Source organism: Callionymus lyra, chromosome 2 (genome assembly GCF_982586985.1).
Source record: "Callionymus lyra chromosome 2, fCalLyr1.hap1.1, whole genome shotgun sequence".
NCBI lineage: Eukaryota > Metazoa > Chordata > Actinopteri > Syngnathiformes > Callionymidae > Callionymus > Callionymus lyra.
Window position 1 is genome coordinate 3,665,518 of NC_141819.1, and position 18,548 is coordinate 3,684,065.

General features: G+C 39.9%; 2 protein-coding genes across 2 annotated transcripts in view; one reads left to right on the top strand and one right to left on the bottom strand.

Moving 5' to 3' along the window:
- The window catches only part of LOC148085092 (Rieske domain-containing protein), a 3,975-nt gene extending 2,196 nt beyond the window's left edge, over positions 1-1,779 (top strand). The window contains exons 2-3 of the mRNA XM_087782156.1: positions 1,007-1,122; positions 1,344-1,779. Coding sequence (XP_087638282.1) covers positions 1,007-1,122; positions 1,344-1,415 — 188 coding nt within the window. The 3' untranslated portion in view covers positions 1,416-1,779. The remainder of the gene's footprint in view (positions 1-1,006; positions 1,123-1,343) is intronic.
- Positions 1,780-13,567: 11,788 nt separating this feature from the next.
- cilp2 (cartilage intermediate layer protein 2) overlaps positions 13,568-18,548 on the bottom strand; it is a 40,931-nt gene continuing 35,950 nt past the window's right edge. The window contains exons 9-10 of the mRNA XM_087783265.1: positions 15,831-18,256; positions 13,568-14,303 (exon numbers count right to left, since the gene is read on the bottom strand). Coding sequence (XP_087639391.1) covers positions 15,843-18,256 — 2,414 coding nt within the window. The 3' untranslated portion in view covers positions 13,568-14,303; positions 15,831-15,842. The remainder of the gene's footprint in view (positions 14,304-15,830; positions 18,257-18,548) is intronic.

Genomic DNA, 18,548 nt, shown 5'->3' on the forward strand with positions numbered 1-18,548 from the left:
CTTTGTTTGTTTGTACATTTGTGTTTGATTGTATGTTTGTCTGTACGTTTGTACATCTGTGTTTCTTTGTGCGTTTGTATCTTTATGTTTGTTTGGACATTTGTATTTGTCCGTACGTTTGTTTTTGTTTGTGCGATTGTGTTTCTTTATGTGTTTGTATCTTTATGTTTGTAAATTTGTGTTTGTCCGTACGTTTGTACATCTGTGTTTCTTTGTGCGTTTGTATCTTTATGTTTGTTTGGACATTTGTGTTTGTCTGTACGTTTGTACATCTGTGTTTCTTTGTGCGTTTGTATCTTTATGTTTGTTTGGACATTTGTATTTGTCTCTACGTTTGTTTTTGTTTGTGCGATTGTGTTTCTTTATGTGTTTGTATCTTTTTGTTTGTACATTTGTGTTTGTCTGTACTTTTGTTTTTGTTTGTGCGCTTGTGTTTCTTTGTGTGTTTATATCTTTATGTTTGTTTGTACATTTGTGTTTGTCTGTACATTTGTTTTTGTTTGTGCGCTTGTGTTTCTTTGTGTATTTGTATCTTTATGTTCGTACATTTGTGTTTGTCTGAACATCTGTGTTTCTTTGTGCGTTTGTATCTTTATGTTTGTTTGTACATTTGTGTTTGTCTGTACGTTTGTTTTTGTTTGTGCGCTTGTGTTTCTTTGTGTATTTGTATCTTTATGTTCGTACATTTGTGTTTGTCTGAACATCTGTGTTTCTTTGTGCGTTTGTATCTTTATTTTCTTTTTACATTTGTCTTTGTCTGTACATTTGTTTTTGTTTGTACATAGACTTTAAATCGTGAAGACAAGATGGACGTTACAGACGACAGTATATGGAGGTATTTAAATGTTTATTTAATGTATTGTTAAGTGTCTTTTTAGACGAAGACAACTGAGCTCCAGTCGCTACATTAAAATGAACAAACATTTTTGTCTATAACTCTTAAAAAAGAACACATTACTTAAAGGTTTGTGAAATGAACAGTCATTGGGGGTCTCATGTGTCCCAGGAGGTCCTCTGTGTGACGGGGACATCGAGGAGGCAGATGGAGTCCTGAAGGTCTTCTGTCCCTGGCACGACTACGCCTTCGACCTCAGGACGGGAGAGTCCGGGACAAAGTTAAAGGTCGGTCGTTTCAAAAGGATGTTATTTTTTTGTATCCTTGTGTTTTTTCCTTTCATCTATGCTCGTTGTATTTGCACTTTGTTCTTGCTTTTATGAAGCTTCTGTACCTTCTAACATCTGCTGAGACCTGATCTCCAGAAGCAGATCTCCAGAGGGATCAATAAAGTCTAACATCTTTACGTCTTCTCGTTCCCTTCCTATCCCCTCGCCCGTCGTCGCAGCAACGGGTGTACCAGGTCAAGCTGGAGGACGGGAACGTGTTCGTCAAACACCCGAGCCTCGTCTCTCCATGAAGGACTTCCCACCGGACGACGAGCTGGACAGAAGCTAGAAGCTAGAAGTCTCCGGCAGGAGGAACATTCCTCGCCCACGTAAACAAAGCCGAGACATTCCTGAGTCGTATCTGTCGAGAGACGGTTTCCACTGTCGTGAGGCTGAGATCTCGTCTGCAGAAGACATGACTTCATGAGAGGGACGGACTCTTGTCTGAGCTTTGATAACAGACCAGACAGAAGCTCGTGTTTGTCCAGAAGAAGATAAGAACATGTGACCCTGAGGACGATCCACCAGTTTCACTTCATTGCATCGTATTCCTTCAACCGATTTTAACTATTTTTTAAATTGTCAACTTGAATAAAAAAGTGTTAATTCTTTCAAGTCATTTTATGAACTTTTATTTCGAAAAAGTATTTAATTAATATCAGTACACAATGTTTTTGTCACTTTACAATATCAATATTTGAGAGCACTGAGTTGATTGTTTAGGTTTTTTGTTTCGTATATTTTATCTTTTACCGAAGCTGAAGTAAAAATGAAATCCTGTGAGGTCCTGGTGAGACGAGAAGATACAGTGAAGACTGAGGACGACAGGATACAGAGATTACTGAGGATGAGAGGATACAGTGACTCCAGCAGTGATATCCAGCAAAACATATTTTGGTTTGAAAACAAATGAAAGCAGTTACGACTTTGTCAAGAGCCATGTGGTCTGTAAATACTACAACACCAGAGTCAAGTACTGGACAATACTACACATATATACTTGTTACTACACTATCACAACACCAGAGTCAAGTACTGGACAATACTACACATATATACTTGTTACTACACTATCACAACACCAGAGTCAAGTACTGGACAATACTACACATATATACTTGTTACTACACTATCACAACACCAGAGTCAAGTACTGGACAATACTACACATATATACTTGTTACTACACTATCACAACACCAGAGTCAAGCACTGGACAATACTACACATATATACTTGTTACTACACTATCACAACACCAGAGTCAAGTACTGGACAATACTACACATATATACTTGTTACTACACTATTACAACACCAGAGTCAAGTACTGGACAATACTACACATATATACTTCTTACTACACCATCACAACACCAGAGTCAAGTACTGGACAATACTACACATGTATACGTGTTACTACACTATCACAACACCAGAGTCAAGTACTGGACAATACTACACATATATACTTGTTACTACACTATTACAACACCAGAGTCAAGTACTGGACAATACTACACATATATACTTGTTACTACACTATCACAACACCAGAGTCAAGTACTGGACAATACTACACATATATACGTGTTACTACACTATTACAACACCAGAGTCAAGTACTGGACAATACTACACATATATACTTGTTGCTACACTATGACAACACCAGAGTCAAGTACTGGACAATACTACACATATATACTTGTTACTACACTATCACAACACCAGAGTCAAGTACTGGACAATACTACACATATATACTTCTTACTACACCATCACAACACCAGAGTCAAATACTGGACAATACTACACATGTATACGTGTTACTACACCATCACAACACCAGAGGTAAGTACTGGACAATACTACACATGTATACGTGTTACTACACCATCACAACACCAGAGTCAAGTACTGGACAATACTACACATATATATGTGTTACTACACTATCACAACACCAGAGTCAAGTACTGGACAATACTACACATATATACGTGTTACTACACTATCACAACACCAGAGTCAAGTACTGGACAATACTACACATATATACGTGTTACTACACTATCACAACACCAGAGTCAAGTACTGGACAATACTACACATATATACTTCTTACTACACCATCACAACACCAGAGTCAAGTACTGGACAATACTACACATGTATACGTGTTACTACACCATCACAACACCAGAGTCAAGTACTGGACAATACTACACATATATACTTGTTACTACACTATCACAACACCAGAGTCAAGTACTGGACAATACTACACATATATACGTGTTACTACACTATCACAACACCAGAGTCAAGTACTGGACAAAACTACACATATATACGTTTTACTACACCATCACAACACCAGAGTCAAGTACTGGACAATACTACACATATATACTTGTTACTACACTATCACAACACCAGAGTCAAGTACTGGACAATACTACACATATATACTTGTTACTACACTATCACAACACCAGAGTCAAGTACTGGACAATACTACACATATATACTTGTTACTACACTATCACAACACCAGAGTCAAGTACTGGACAATACTACACATATATACTTGTTACTACACTATCACAACACCAGAGTCAAGTACTGGACAATACTACACATATATACTTCTTACTACACTATCACAACACCAGAGTCAAGTACTGGACAATACTACACATATATACTTGTTACTACACTATCACAACACCAGAGTCAAGTACTGGACAATACTACACATATATACTTGTTACTACTCTATCACAACACCAGAGTCAAGTACTGGACAATACTACACATATATACTTGTTACTACACTATCACAACACCAGAGTCAAGTACTGGACAATACTACACATATATACTTGTTACTACACTATCACAACACCAGAGTCAAGTACTGGACAATACTACACATATATACGTGTTACTACACTATCACAACACCAGAGTCAAGTACTGGACAATACTACACATATATACGTGTTACTACACCATCACAACACCAGAGTCAAGTACTGGACAATACTACACATATATACTTGTTACTACACTATCACAACACCAGAGTCAAGTACTGGACAATACTACACATATATACTTGTTACTACACTATCACAACACCAGAGTCAAGTACTGGACAATACTACACATATATACTTGTTACTACACTATCACAACACCAGAGTCAAGTACTGGACAATACTACACATATATACTTGTTACTACACTATCACAACACCAGAGTCAAGTACTGGACAATACTACACATATATACTTGTTACTACACTATCACAACACCAGAGTCAAGTACTGGACAATACTACACATATATACTTGTTACTACACTATCACAACACCAGAGTCAAGTACTGGACAATACTACACATATATACTTGTTACTACACTATCACAACACCAGAGTCAGATACTGGACAATACTACACATATATACTTGTTACTACACTATCACAACACCAGAGTCAAGTACTGGACAATACTACACATATATACTTGTTACTACACTATCACAACACCAGAGTCAAGTACTGGACAATACTACACATATATACTTGTTACTACACTATCACAACACCAGAGTCAAGTACTGGACAATACTACACATATATACTTGTTACTACACTATCACAACACCAGAGTCAAGTACTGGACAATACTACACATATATACTTGTTACTACACTATCACAACACCAGAGTCAAGTACTGGACAATACTACACATATATACTTGTTACTACACTATCACAACACCAGAGTCAAGTACTGGACAATACTACACATATATACTTGTTACTACACTATCACAACACCAGAGTCAAGTACTGGACAATACTACACATATATACTTGTTACTACACTATCACAACACCAGAGTCAAGTACTGGACACAAGACATTCATCAAAGAAAGTCATTAAATGATAGAAGCTCCTAAATAACTCGACAAAATAATTAATTTTTCTCTTGATGTTTTGAAGGTTATTGAAGTGTTTCTCAGGCATATTACTGTAATCCAAGGTATCTCACTTTAAATCTCCTCGAGGGTTGAAATACACTCAAGGCCACCCAAGTCAGTTTCTATGGCAGCTAACGACCTCAAAACAAGATGAGAAACTCATGAAATATGAAGCTGTTCTATTATCTTTAACAAGATTCAAGCCAGAAAAATGTTGCTGACCAGGTTTTCTTTGGTCAAAAGTAAAAAGTATCTTTCCTCTCATTCACACCAGAACAGACCAGGTTGCAATAAAACCCGTTTGAAAACTGCATTCCTCACATAACTGGATCTACTTTTACTACCTTTTTATTGTGTTGGTTTTATGCTGCAGCCTTTTTATTATGCGTTTTTATTGTATTTTGTGATTTTAATACGTGATTTTGTTGTATTACGAGACATTTATGGATATTTTTTTGATGTTTTTGAAAGACGCTCTTAAATAAAATATATTATTATCGTTACTAAAAGTAAGTAATATTTATAAAGCGCTTTTCCAGACCAGGGTCACAAAGCACTTAAACAATCAAAACAATATTCAATAAAATATATACTTTAAAGATCAAGATAAAACTGAGACAAACACAGGAGTCTCAGAGAATCAAGGAAAAGCTCAAATCAAAGTGTCTTGAGATGTTTCTTGAAGGAGTCAGTAGATCATCAAACACAGATGTTTCTTGAAGGAGTCAGTAGATCATCAAACACAGATGATTCTTGAAGGAGTCAGTAGATCATCAAACACAGATGATTCTTGAAGGAGTCAGTAGATCATCAAACACAGATGTTTCTTGAAGGAGTCAGTAGATCATCAAACAAAGATGTTTCTTGAAGGAGTCAGTAGATCATCAAACACAGATGTTTCTTGAAGGAGTCAGTAGATCATCAAGCACAGATGTTTCTTGAAGGAGTCAGTAGATCATCAAACACAGAGATGTTTCTTGAAGGAGTCAGTAGATCATCAAACACAGATGTTTCTTGAAGGAGTCAGTAGATCATCAAACACAGATGTTTCTTGAAGGAGTCAGTAGATCATCAAACACAGATGTTTCTTGAAGGAGTCAGTAGATCATCAAACACAGATGTTTCTTGAAGGAGTCAGTAGATCATCAAACACAGATGTTTCTTGAAGGAGTCAGTAGATCATCAAACACAGAGATGTTTCTTGAAGGAGTCAGTAGATCATCAAACACAGATGTTTCTTGAAGGAGTCAGTAGATCATCAAACACACATGTTTCTTGAAGGAGTCAGTAGATCATCAAACACAGATGTTTCTTGAAGGAGTCAGTAGATCATCAAACACAGATGTTTCTTGAAGGAGTCAGTAGATCATCAAACACAGATGTTTCTTGAAGGAGTCAGTAGATCATCAAACACAGATGTTTCTTGAAGGAGTCAGTAGATCATCAAACACAGATGTTTCTTGAAGGAGTCAGTAGATCATCAAACACAGATGTTTCTTGAAGGAGTCAGTAGATCATCAAACACAGATGTTTCTTGAAGGAGTCAGTAGATCATCAAACACAGATGTTTCTTGAAGGAGTCAGTAGATCATCAAACACAGATGTTTCTTGAAGGAGTCAGTAGATCATCAAACACAGATGTTTCTTGAAGGAGTCAGTAGATCATCAAACACAGATGTTTCTTGAAGGAGTCAGTAGATCATCAAACACAGATGTTTCTTGAAGGAGTCAGTAGATCATCAAACACAGATGTTTCTTGAAGGAGTCAGTAGATCATCAAACACACATGTTTCTTGAAGGAGTCAGTAGATCATCAAACACACATGTTTCTTGAAGGAGTCAGTAGATCATCAAACACACATGTTTCTTGAAGGAGTCAGTAGATCATCAAACACAGATGTTTCTTGAAGGAGTCAGTAGATCATCAAACACAGATGTTTCTTGAAGGAGTCAGTAGATCATCAAACACAGATGTTTCTTGAAGGAGTCAGTAGATCATCAAACACAGATGTTTCTTGAAGGAGTCAGTAGATCATCAAACACACATGTTTCTTGAAGGAGTCAGTAGATCATCAAACACACATGTTTCTTGAAGGAGTCAGTAGATCATCAAACACACATGTTTCTTGAAGGAGTCAGTAGATCATCAAACACAGATGTTTCTTGAAGGAGTCAGTAGATCATCAAACACAGATGTTTCTTGAAGGAGTCAGTAGATCATCAAACACAGATGTTTCTTGAAGGAGTCAGTAGATCATCAAACACAGATGTTTCTTGAAGGAGTCAGTAGATCATCAAACACACATGTTTCTTGAAGGAGTCAGTAGATCATCAAACACAGATGTTTCTTGAAGGAGTCAGTAGATCATCAAACACAGATGTTTCTTGAAGGAGTCAGTAGATCATCAAACACAGAGATGGTTCCAAAGCTTAGGAGCAACAGTCTGGAAGGATTTCTCTCCTCTGGTCCGGAAGTTCAGGAACCATCAGTAGATTCTGATCCACAGACCTCAGAGCCCGAGCTGGGGTGTAAGTCTGGATCAGATCATGAAGACCATGAATAGATCTGAAAGTAAGAACCAGAATTTTAAAATGATCCTGAAAGAAACCAGTGAAGAGTTTGAAGGAGAAATGTGAGTTCTTCTACTAGAGCGGCTCAGGATTCTGGCTGCAGAGTTCTGTAATCAAGGCTGTAGATCTATTGATTTTACGTGTCATATGTGTCAGTATCTTATATATATATATAATAAATGCAGATGTTTAATTGCTTTCAAAACCAAAACTTCATCTTTTTTAAACTTATGCAAAAGTAATATAAAAGTAGTTTAACGTTTAAAGACAGTTATATTGCAAAAGATATGACATGACAGTAATAGGTAAAAAATATTGCAGTAATATTTTCAAGTGTCCAAAACTGTTTCTGACACTTGTTCTCCTGCTACACACTTCATGGACCAACATTTACTCTTAAATGATGATAAGTTCGTGGATAAACGTGTGGAAGCTTCACGAGCTGAACTTCACCAACGACCCCAGAACTGTTGTTTTTCTACTTGACGTCCAACTGCTCGTTCCTCCTGAAAGACTCGCTGTATTTCCTGCTCTTGGCCGACTCACTGCTTTCCAGTCACGGAGGTGTCGGCGACGCCGTTGCTCGACACCCTCTGAGTTGTCGCTGCCTGCCGAGAGGTTTATTGCGGTGATTCTTCCACTGGCTCGGAGTGAGTCGTCCATTCACACGAGCGCTGGCGGCTCACGCTTCACACCGATGCCAAGACTTGAGTGCTCGAGCTATAGTGTAGGAATCACTGTGTCATATGAACTTTATTTATGTTCCACTCCATGACATCGTAGAGTTGAGAGTGACCGGAGTGGTCGCTGCCTCATGCCCTGATTAGCTGGGATAGACGCTTTTCTTCTTAAATCTTTGTTTTCATTCAACTGTTCGGATCTTGCTGTGCTATGCTGTGGTGTGTTGGGGTGGAAATGTGTCCAAGAGGAGTGTCAACAGGTTGGACAGGTTGATCAGGAGGGCTGGTTCTGTGGTTGGAATGAAGCTGGACTCACTGGTGACAGTTGCTGAGAGGATATCATTGAACAAACTACTGTCCATCATAGATGATGACAGTCATCCTCTGAACACTGTCATCAGTGAGCAGAGAAGCAGATGAAGCACGAATGCTCCTACCAGGTGCAACACTAATAGACTCAGGGACTCATTCATCCCTCGGGCTATTCAATTGTACAATTCTGAGTTCGGGGGCAGGAGTGGAGTGAAAGTATCTGGATGTTCTGTTCCATGTTAGTCTTTGTATCTTTGTCTTTGTTGTTTTTCTTTCCTTGACCTATGTTCTTTGTCTTTAGACTTAGATTGTGTCATCTTGTTCTTCCTCTTTATGTTCTTCTTATTTTATTTTTTATGTATTATTTTTTATTGTTTATGAAAAATTGCTGGCTATTGGTAAAAAACAATTTCCCAAAGGAGACCTCCTGAGGGATCAATAAAGTTTTACCTTACCTTCGTTACCTTACCTATCTTGTTGTCTTTGTTTAAGTTGCTCTGAAATCTGGGCGAACGAGAGGTTACGAGAGTCCATATGGAATAAAAATGGCTTCACTCCTCCTGCAGCCGGCTGTAATCACATCCAGCTTTGTTTATACAACGAGTCCCTTGGAGGTTGAGACTTCCGTGATTGATGACACGTGGTGATAAACCTCCATGCTTGACCAATCACAGCAGAGTGGGCGTGGTTACGGTCGCTGGATTGGTGATTCGATTGGATGGCGTCATTAACAGTTATGCGGATGATGCACTGATCTATGATCGTAAAAAAGAGACTCTGTCTCTCAGCTGGACTGGAAACACCTCGGAAGAGTCATTTTATTTTTAGGGTTTTTTTAAGTTGTTTTTTTTTTTAATCCAAAACCCTTAAGATATTTAAGACAGAATCAAAATGCAATAAAAAAATGTAGCTTGTTTTTTATTTAGTTTTTGCTGAAACCAATGGGAAAGTGAACCAAAACATGAACAACATGAAAGTCATATCCTCCAGATTAAGGGCCACCTGCTGCCCTCTGACTGTATTTATGTGACCTTCATGAGGTCAAAGATCAATTACTATTTTATATTATATATACATTACTGGTCTCTAGCTATGACTATAGGCTACTTTTCTTCATTGCTTTTGACCCTGTATGTGAAGTTAGGTTTAAGTTGAGCTTTTATATCAGATTTAAATGTATGAACATATTTTGCTTGATTATACCACCTGATTTTACATTGTTTCACATTCATTGGTGCTTGACGGCCTCTGAACCACCACCTCGGGTCCAGACAGTGTTAGAGGAGAAGAGTGACCAGTTACGCGGGTCGAACATACTCTTCAGATCAATCAGTCAAAGGAAGCAAAACAACAGTCGAACAACAGTCGAATGAAAAAACAATACCACGAACATACATGTAGAGTTTGTGGATCAGATCACGGATGGAAGGTCTGACCATGAATAGATCTGAAAGTAAGAACCAGCATTTTAAAATGATCCTGAAAGAAACTAGTGAAGAGTTTGAAGGAGAAATGTGAGTTCTTCTACTAGAGCAGCTCAGAGTTTTGTATGAACTCTACATGTAACTCATTTCTATTTCATATTTTAAATGGATTAAAATCAATTTTAAAAAAAACATGCAAAGATATGTGGTTTTAATAAAGGTTGTCAATATTTTATAATGCGTCTCATTCTGGTTTTGACTTAACTGGTTCTGAACTGGTCCGACCCTCCCAGTACTGATGGACTGTGATACAACAATAAGTACAACAACTTCCTTCAAATATACGGGAAGAGAAAAGAAACAGATCAGGCCTGAGATAAAACACTAAATGCAATATATTGTTTTAAGTTACTTAATGAAACCTATTTCAGTCATTCCTGGGATTTGATTGGTCGACTGAAGAATTATTAAACTCAAGATGATGCTGTGTTTGATTGGTCTGTAGTTAAAAGTAATAAGGTATAAAAAAAATGTAATCGCTGTCTTACGGTCTGTGTAAAGTTATACTATTCAGAAATAAATGCTTAAAGTTCTCAGAAATGTCTGATTTATTAAACAGTGTCGCTTCAAATGTCATTTTAACTTGAGATGAAAGTTTTTACCAAATATTCACAGATCGTTTTAATCAACCTTTGACATATAATCTTGACGACAAGTTTTTTTTCCAACCATTGTGTCAAACTTTCAAAGATCAGACGCTCAGATAAGAGAAGAAAAGAATGAATTTATTTACAATTATTTGATCCAGTTGTTGATGATTCCATACACTTTAAAGTGTTATTTTATGATGAATTATTGTCTTTTAAAGTCAGTTTTGTTAGAGTTCGGACCTTCTGTCGTGTTGCTTCTACTCACCGTGGTGTGTTTGTTAAATACACAGCCGGTAAATAAACGTAAAGTTTCTGTTTCTAATGGTATTCAGTGTTTACGTGAATCCTGCCCAACAGAGTCCTGGTTCTGGTGACTCCCTACGATCCCAGAACAAAAGATTCAACACAAATAAAAACCCAGCGACACTTTGAACATCAGGCCACACAAACGTTCCCAGAGAGACTCGCGAAGACAAACATTCCACTTCAAACATATCTGGTGGATTCAGAGCTCAGCTCTCGTCATCTTTGGGGAAATGTTTTGTGTCTTAAACCTTCCTTTGAAGTCGCGGAGAAGACAAAGTGTGTGTAGAGCGTTGTGTAACGCTTTCGCTCGTGTTGTTATTGTTTCCTCGACTCGATAACTTGGTGGCGGACGAAGCCTGTCCATGTGCGAGCACTTCTGAAGACTCTTGGCAGTGATTGATTTGGTCGAAGAAACGCTTCACTTTCACCAAACACCCCAGAATTCAATCTGTCGCTCGGTGATCAGGCTTCGGATCGTCCAGTTGCTCCACAGATGCCGGTCCTTCTCGCTCTCCGTGGATGTGTTTTTTTTTCGAGGTAGAATTGATCCGCGGCCACATCTGGCTTCCATTATTTTCATCTTCGCAGGTTGGATGCGGCTCCTGCTTCAGGGGAGAAGTTTGTTTTCATCTGCACATCTGAGCCCTTCAGTCATGGACGGCTCGCTGCCTCGTAATTGGAGAGGTCAGCGATAATAACGAGGGAACCAGGAAGTGGGTTTTTTTTTCCGGGAGAGACGTCTGCTTTCAATAACCTGCTTCGTCTTGAGAAATGTCAACTGAGAGTGTGGATATATATTTGTTTATATATATATATATATATATATATATCTGCTCGTAGAGAAATGTCGTTTTCTAAACTACAACTTAAAGTGATAATTCAACCAAACTTCACACTTTTTCTGCCCTCATGTCGACACATGTTGATTATTTTCAGAATAATCTGTTCTTTTTTAGAGTTCTAGACAAAAATGTTTGTTCATTTTAATGTAGCGACTGGAGCTCAGTGGTCTTCATCTTCGTCCAAAAAAACATCCAAATACCTCCAAACTGCTCGTCTGTAACGTCCCTCTTGGACTCAAGGTCCTCATGAGAACATTGAAACTTAAACAAGTCTTTAGTTCAAGATTGTTTTTCTGAACAATTCTTCTGGTGTTTAGGCTTCAATGCAAGAGCAGTACGGAGGTATTTGGATGTTTTAAGTAACTATTTTAAGATCTTTCTAATAACCCCGGCGTCAATAACCCTGAATGTAAAATATAAACATTTAAACCGGAGCTCATCTCCTCGACTGAATTGTTTTTATTGAGCGAATATTAACTGTTAATCTAGTTTAAATGCATTCCTTTAAATAGTAAACGAGGGCGTGGAAAGGGACGAACAAGTCTGCGATTACTTCCACGTTGGTTGGGATGTGCAAAGGAAAAGTGCTTGTATTTTTGTGCGTGCACCATTTTCTGGATTTGAATGTACGGCCGTTTTTAGTAGAGAATCCACAAATTTCTTTGTAAACGAGGCCAGAGACTTTTACTACATTAAATATCTATATATTCACAGGCTGGTTAAACAACAGTTCGGGTCTTTCACGATCAGTACACACTGTACGAGTACGAAGTTTGAACGGGTGCTTAAGTCAACCTCAATGCAAGTTAATAGTCAAAGTACATTTCAGTTTGGATTATATTCATAATACGGGGTGTGGTTTACTCGAAGTGACGAAAAAGCCACAACTACACAATTCCATCGGCCAAAAATGCCCTAAAATAATTTTCCAGAGGAATAAGTGAATTAATATCTACATGTCTAAACATATATATAATTCAGAACCGCCCCAACTCCGCCTCTCGACCAGAGTCAGAGACAACATTTCCAAGATGGTCGCAACATCGTTCTAATCTGAGGTTCAGTTACTGACATCACAGATTATACTCTATGATCGATACAAATAGAAGACTATACTCTCAATGTTCATTACACAGGATGTTAACCAAAGTCCAGGTCAGACCATGAGGACATTGTAATTAGAAGGATAGTTTTCTCTTAGAGTATGTTTAGTTTTTGTTTATAAACAACACATCATCCAACAAGAATATGAGATTTTCATTTAATTTTTTTTACATCTTTAACTTTTTGGACGTTTCCAGTGTTTTTTCTTATCATTTCTAATCCCCTGAAGCTCACAATATAACACAGAAATCTTCATTTATTACGATATTTGTACTTGTTTTCTTGTGCAGTGAATCATATTTGGATCCATTAACTAAATCTATTTAATCAACGAGAATAATTCATGTGTTTGTTAAAATCGAATTAATATTCAAGAATATCTCCTGTCGTCTCATTATCTGAACACAAATGTAACTTCACGCTTAATCAAGTTTCTTTTGTGTGTTTTTGTGTATTGTTTCAGACTCAATTATGGTTTTCTCTTGTTTTTATTTAAGGAAGAATGAAGAGGAAGATGTTGCTCAGCAACTCAAATTTCCACTTTAGTTACAGAAACTTACACCATATTGCACATGAAAATATAAATCAACAACAAACGTCAAACAAATACGAGTCAATAGTTTAACACAGAGTTGTGGTGGGAAAACATGAGTAGCACCGAAGTCATGAATGGTCACTTTGAATAACGACACCGTCTATTATCATCTTCGAGGGTCTCAGCAATCAGTCGGATTCTCGCTTCTTTAGCTGTGAGAGGATGTTTGTCGAGAGCACAGTGGGTGTTAATGGGAAACAGTAGGAGGCATCGGAGAAAACATCCCTTGTTTAGCGGTTCTACGCCTCCTCGCACGGCATCTAAATAACATGTGCAGTTTGTAGATAAAAGGCTCAACGTTTGCCTCTGTTTGTGTCGTGAACGTCCGGCAGGATTACACGAAATTTAGGGAAAAGTTCGGTGGGTTTCAACTCAAACGTTGAGATACGTCAGAAAAACATCAAATCGAGTTTCCTCCGAACACGCCGGTCGCCGCGTTGAATACACAGATAAGAATGACATTCAAGAGGCAGGAAGCAAAGCAAAGTAAGATCAAGTAAGTACGATTAATGAGTCCTCCGTCATGATCAACGTCTCCGTTGAAGATGATTCCAGTTTTGTAGTTTCCTTCGCTCCAGAAGAAAGTTCATACTTTTCACCAACCTGGATCCTTAAACAGCCACAACTCTAGTCCCATCGTCACAGTCCCTGAAGATCTGTGGAGATAAACGGATCTTATTACTTCACGGTGTCGACAATACAACATGTTGACCTACACCACAGCAGGGGGGCCAGAAGGAAAATCCAAATATGTCCAATTCTTATGAATGTATGACCTGTCACCTCTCTCTCTTCCGGGGTTTTTGGTTGTTTGGATCTTACATTTATTTTCATACCCTGATTAGTACTTTAAATATATATTAACTGATACTGTCTTTGGTAATACTTTGGTCTGTAACACTTTTTAAGTGTATAAGTGATGACTCAACACTGTCATGGTCTTAGAAATGATTTTGAGGAGAGATCATTCTTGACGTCCCTTCCATTATTTTCATTGAATTGCTCGTAGGCCCAGCGTCACAGGGGCCCAGGGGCCCAGGCCTCTTCTCCACACAACCCTATAGGGTGAGAAAAACTTTCCGAGCCCTTTTGAACTCATCGCTACTTTTCGCAGATTTTGAGATGCAAGATCTACGAGACACTGGTGAGAGCAGTGATGCTGTTTGGTCTAGAGACCGTGAGGAAAAGGAAGCAGAGCTGGAGGTGGCAGAGGTGAAGATGTTGAGCTTCTCTTTGGGAGTGACCAAGATGGATCAGGAATGTGTCAATCAGAGGAACATGTGAGATGTTTCGGAGATAAGTTCAGAGAGAAGGAGATGGTCATGTACAGAGGAGAGATAGAGAGTATGTTGGTAGAAGGATGCTGGGGTTGGAAGTGCCAGGCAGGAGGTCTAGAGGAAGACCAAAGAGAAGGTTCATGGATGTAGTGAAACATGAAGTTGGTGTGTGTGTGGGAGAAGGAGAACAGGCTTAGATGGAGGAGGTTGTTCTGCTGTGGCGACCCCTGAAGGATCAGCCCAAAGGGAAAAAAAGAAGAAGAAGGTTAGCTCCATCAAGTCAAAAGGCATTCAGCCCTTTGAGGCTGTTGTAAGTCCTTCTTAGCGTCTCTCTTTCTAAGTTCTTCTTTATAGTTCGGTGAAAGTTCTGTAAAGGATTCTCTCCTAATAGGATTTCATACTCCAAGTGAGTGAGGCCACGGTTCTCAGGGTCTTGCTTATCAGTGGGTAAAGGGTATAGTGTAAGTTTGCAAGTCAGTGGAGCAGTTTAAGCAAAGAACTCTAGTTTAATGCTTGATCTACATTTTCTATCTGGTCTCATGCTTTGGGGAAGTGACCAGAGGACAAGATCGTATATACTACTGTTCAATTTATACTCCCGGAATATTCCCTAAAGTATGTATTCAAGAGAATCTACATTGAGAGAATTTTAGATGCTTAGGAATCTAATCGATGCGACTCCTGGATTCTTTAGGTGGGTATTCCCTTTTAGGAGGAGCTTGAAAGGAAATATCCTGGGACAAGGATTATGGGGAGACCTGGACTTCTTTACTCATGACCTGCCCCTCTAAAAAGGAATGGATAGATGATTGTTTCGATGGTTCGCATCTTCTCACAATAATTTACAGCCTTTGTTAGAGTTATAATGTTAAATGAAGCATCTTCAAAATAAGAATTTGTTCTCACCTATTGTCAAGATTATTGACGCAGTTGTGAGCGTGTGACCATCCTCCGTCTGGATGCACTGCTGACCCTTCGACTCTGTGTTCTGCTCTGCTGCTCTGAAGGGTACACCACCAGCTGGCTGGACGACCTCTGCACTTGTAAGCCCTCGGACTCTCTCATGTCCCTCGCCATCTGAGACAGCGCTTGACCTGGGTTGGTCTGCAAACGTTGGAAAAGACCTTCCCTTGTAATTTTTCTCTCCGGACAGCTGAAAGTCAATGCCACTCCTGAGTCGGACTTCATCTCTCTAGAGAACCCGTCGGAGGTTCCATCAAAGCAACGGCCGATGGCGATTTCTTTGGCGACCCGTGGGTTCTGGTCTGTAACTGTGTAAATGCCATAATTGTGCCCCAATGGATCTACGGGGGCGAGCATAGAGAATGCGTGGGACTCGTTGTTGATAGCGACTGGTGGGTGTTTTATCAGATACTCTTGAAGGAGGCCATTTGTGCCGATCCTACGACAGTTGCCCTGCGGAAGAAGGGCTATGAGGGATCTGTCCACCTCCGCTTGATCAAACAACATCCCACTACATTTGAACTCAACACAAGCAGCGGAAGTGTTGGCCTCTCGCATGTCCCGGGTGCTCCGGATATCTCGGATACCATAAAGTTTTCCCTTCGTCTCTCTGTGCGTTCCTCCATGATTCTGTGAACGGACCATCACTTCCTTCGGTCCTTGGATCTTCACTTTGATGAAGCAGGCCCGGAACTCTTGTGGATTTGGCCACCAGGAGAGATAGTCCCCCGTCCAGGTGGTTAAATCGCTCTCCTCGAACGGGACGACGTTATATTCGTACTTGTCCTTCTCTACTCTGAAGAACCTGAAGTGATTTGCATCAACTGGCGCATTTTCACAGGCAATCATACCTTGATAGGGATATATTGGCCCGTTGGTTTCATCCATGTTATTCTGGTTCGGCTTTGGAAGGTTGATTTTGAAGGCCGTCTTCTTGAGAGCGGGATCGTCATGATCCGACCGCTGATATTCTATTTTATCAAGATACGGTTGGGATACTCCAATTATATTTGGGTTCATCTTGGGAGAAGATGGAGCTGCTTCCAGTTCTTCGCCTCCCATCATAGCTGTGACGTAGGCTGTGTAGGCGTCACGACTCGTTGCGTCACAGAACGCGGGTAAACAAGCGCCATTTTGTCCTGTAATGACACTGTCAAAGCGACCCCATGCCCTGGGGTTTGCTGAATACCCTGGTTTTGGTTCGAGGTTTATCAAGCTGATGACGACACCTTCAAGCTGTTCACTAGGAAGGAACTTGTCACTCATGTAGGCTCGAACCTTTACAAAGCAACGTCGGTTTTCAGGGACGTCTAAATTGAAAAGCCGACGTTCTCTGATCTCCATGTTACCAATGAGGAAGGTGCGTTCTTCCCTTTTGCTCCGCCCGTGACCACCAGTGGTAGCAGTGTAGGAAAATTTACTCTCCTCTTCCCAGACTCCAGTGTCAGGATTTAAAGACCACAATTTCATCTTCGGAATATGATCTTCCATTTTGACATGCTGCGTGTCAAGAAGGACTTGAACCGCTCCGGCGCCCAACACTTCTTTGTTGGTCTCATCTCTGAAATCAACGGAAAACATGCCGTATGTCCGCAAGGGCAGCATGTCGCCTTCGTCGTCCACAAAGTTGAGGTCCCCGGGGGCTGCAGCAGCAGTGGTAATGTTTCTTGGGTCAATGAACGTGACACTTGCCTTCACGGTCCCCTCATATAGCTCTCCGTTGTCTTTGTGGAAGGAATTAGCCGGAATGACGAGCTGCCCGATGGGGTCCTCGCCCTTGATTTCACCGAGGTCAATGGAGTTGGTTTCATCGGCTTTAATGTCAATGGGTGTCTTCTTTCTCATCACCTTTACGTCGTGATAAATCGATCCACCTTTCTTGTCCAGAATGAACACTTTGGGAGTATCGAGGAACCTCTGAGTGGGATCCACAAAATTCACCACGAGTCTTTGCGTGTCCGGAGTGATTTGCAAAGTGAATCCTCCTTGAAAGCCGGTGGTGCCCATCCTTTCTTTCCCGATGTAAATGTGCCCAAAACGCAGAGGCTCGTTGTTGTCCGCCGTGACTACCCTGCCCCGGACCAGTACGGTCGGCTGCACACACTTCTGACAGCTGCACGAGGTGACGGCCCGGATGGGGAGACTGTAGCTTCCACAATCGATGTTACGGGTTTCGTAGTCTTGAACGGCGCAGCAGAAACTGCTTCCATCCCTGCAGCGCATGTCAAAGTCCAGAGAGCCGGCACATTTGTTGTGAGGGCAGCGTCCAGCGTTGTAATACATGGAGTCCGTCCCGGGTTGAACGCAGTCTACGGGCAGTCGGATTAGATGGTGTTCAGGAGTGGAACCGCAGGCGGGCGCTCCTTTAGCTGAAGAAAAAGATACATATTATTTTAAACTTAATGCACAAAGATATCTTGGCTTTGTTATCTTGTGATAAACAATCATCTTTCAGTAGGTTTCTTGTTGCATTGATAAAGAAATATAAGGCAGCAATGAGCAGGAAGCAGCAACGTTCCAGTAAGAAATAAGTGGAGCACATTCTGTGCGGACGTCACTCAGATAAACCTCGTTTTATCATATCGTTATATACTGATATTATTTTCTGTCAAAATATGTACATCTGGTTTTCACGTATTTTGCACAAAAACCGACAACTAC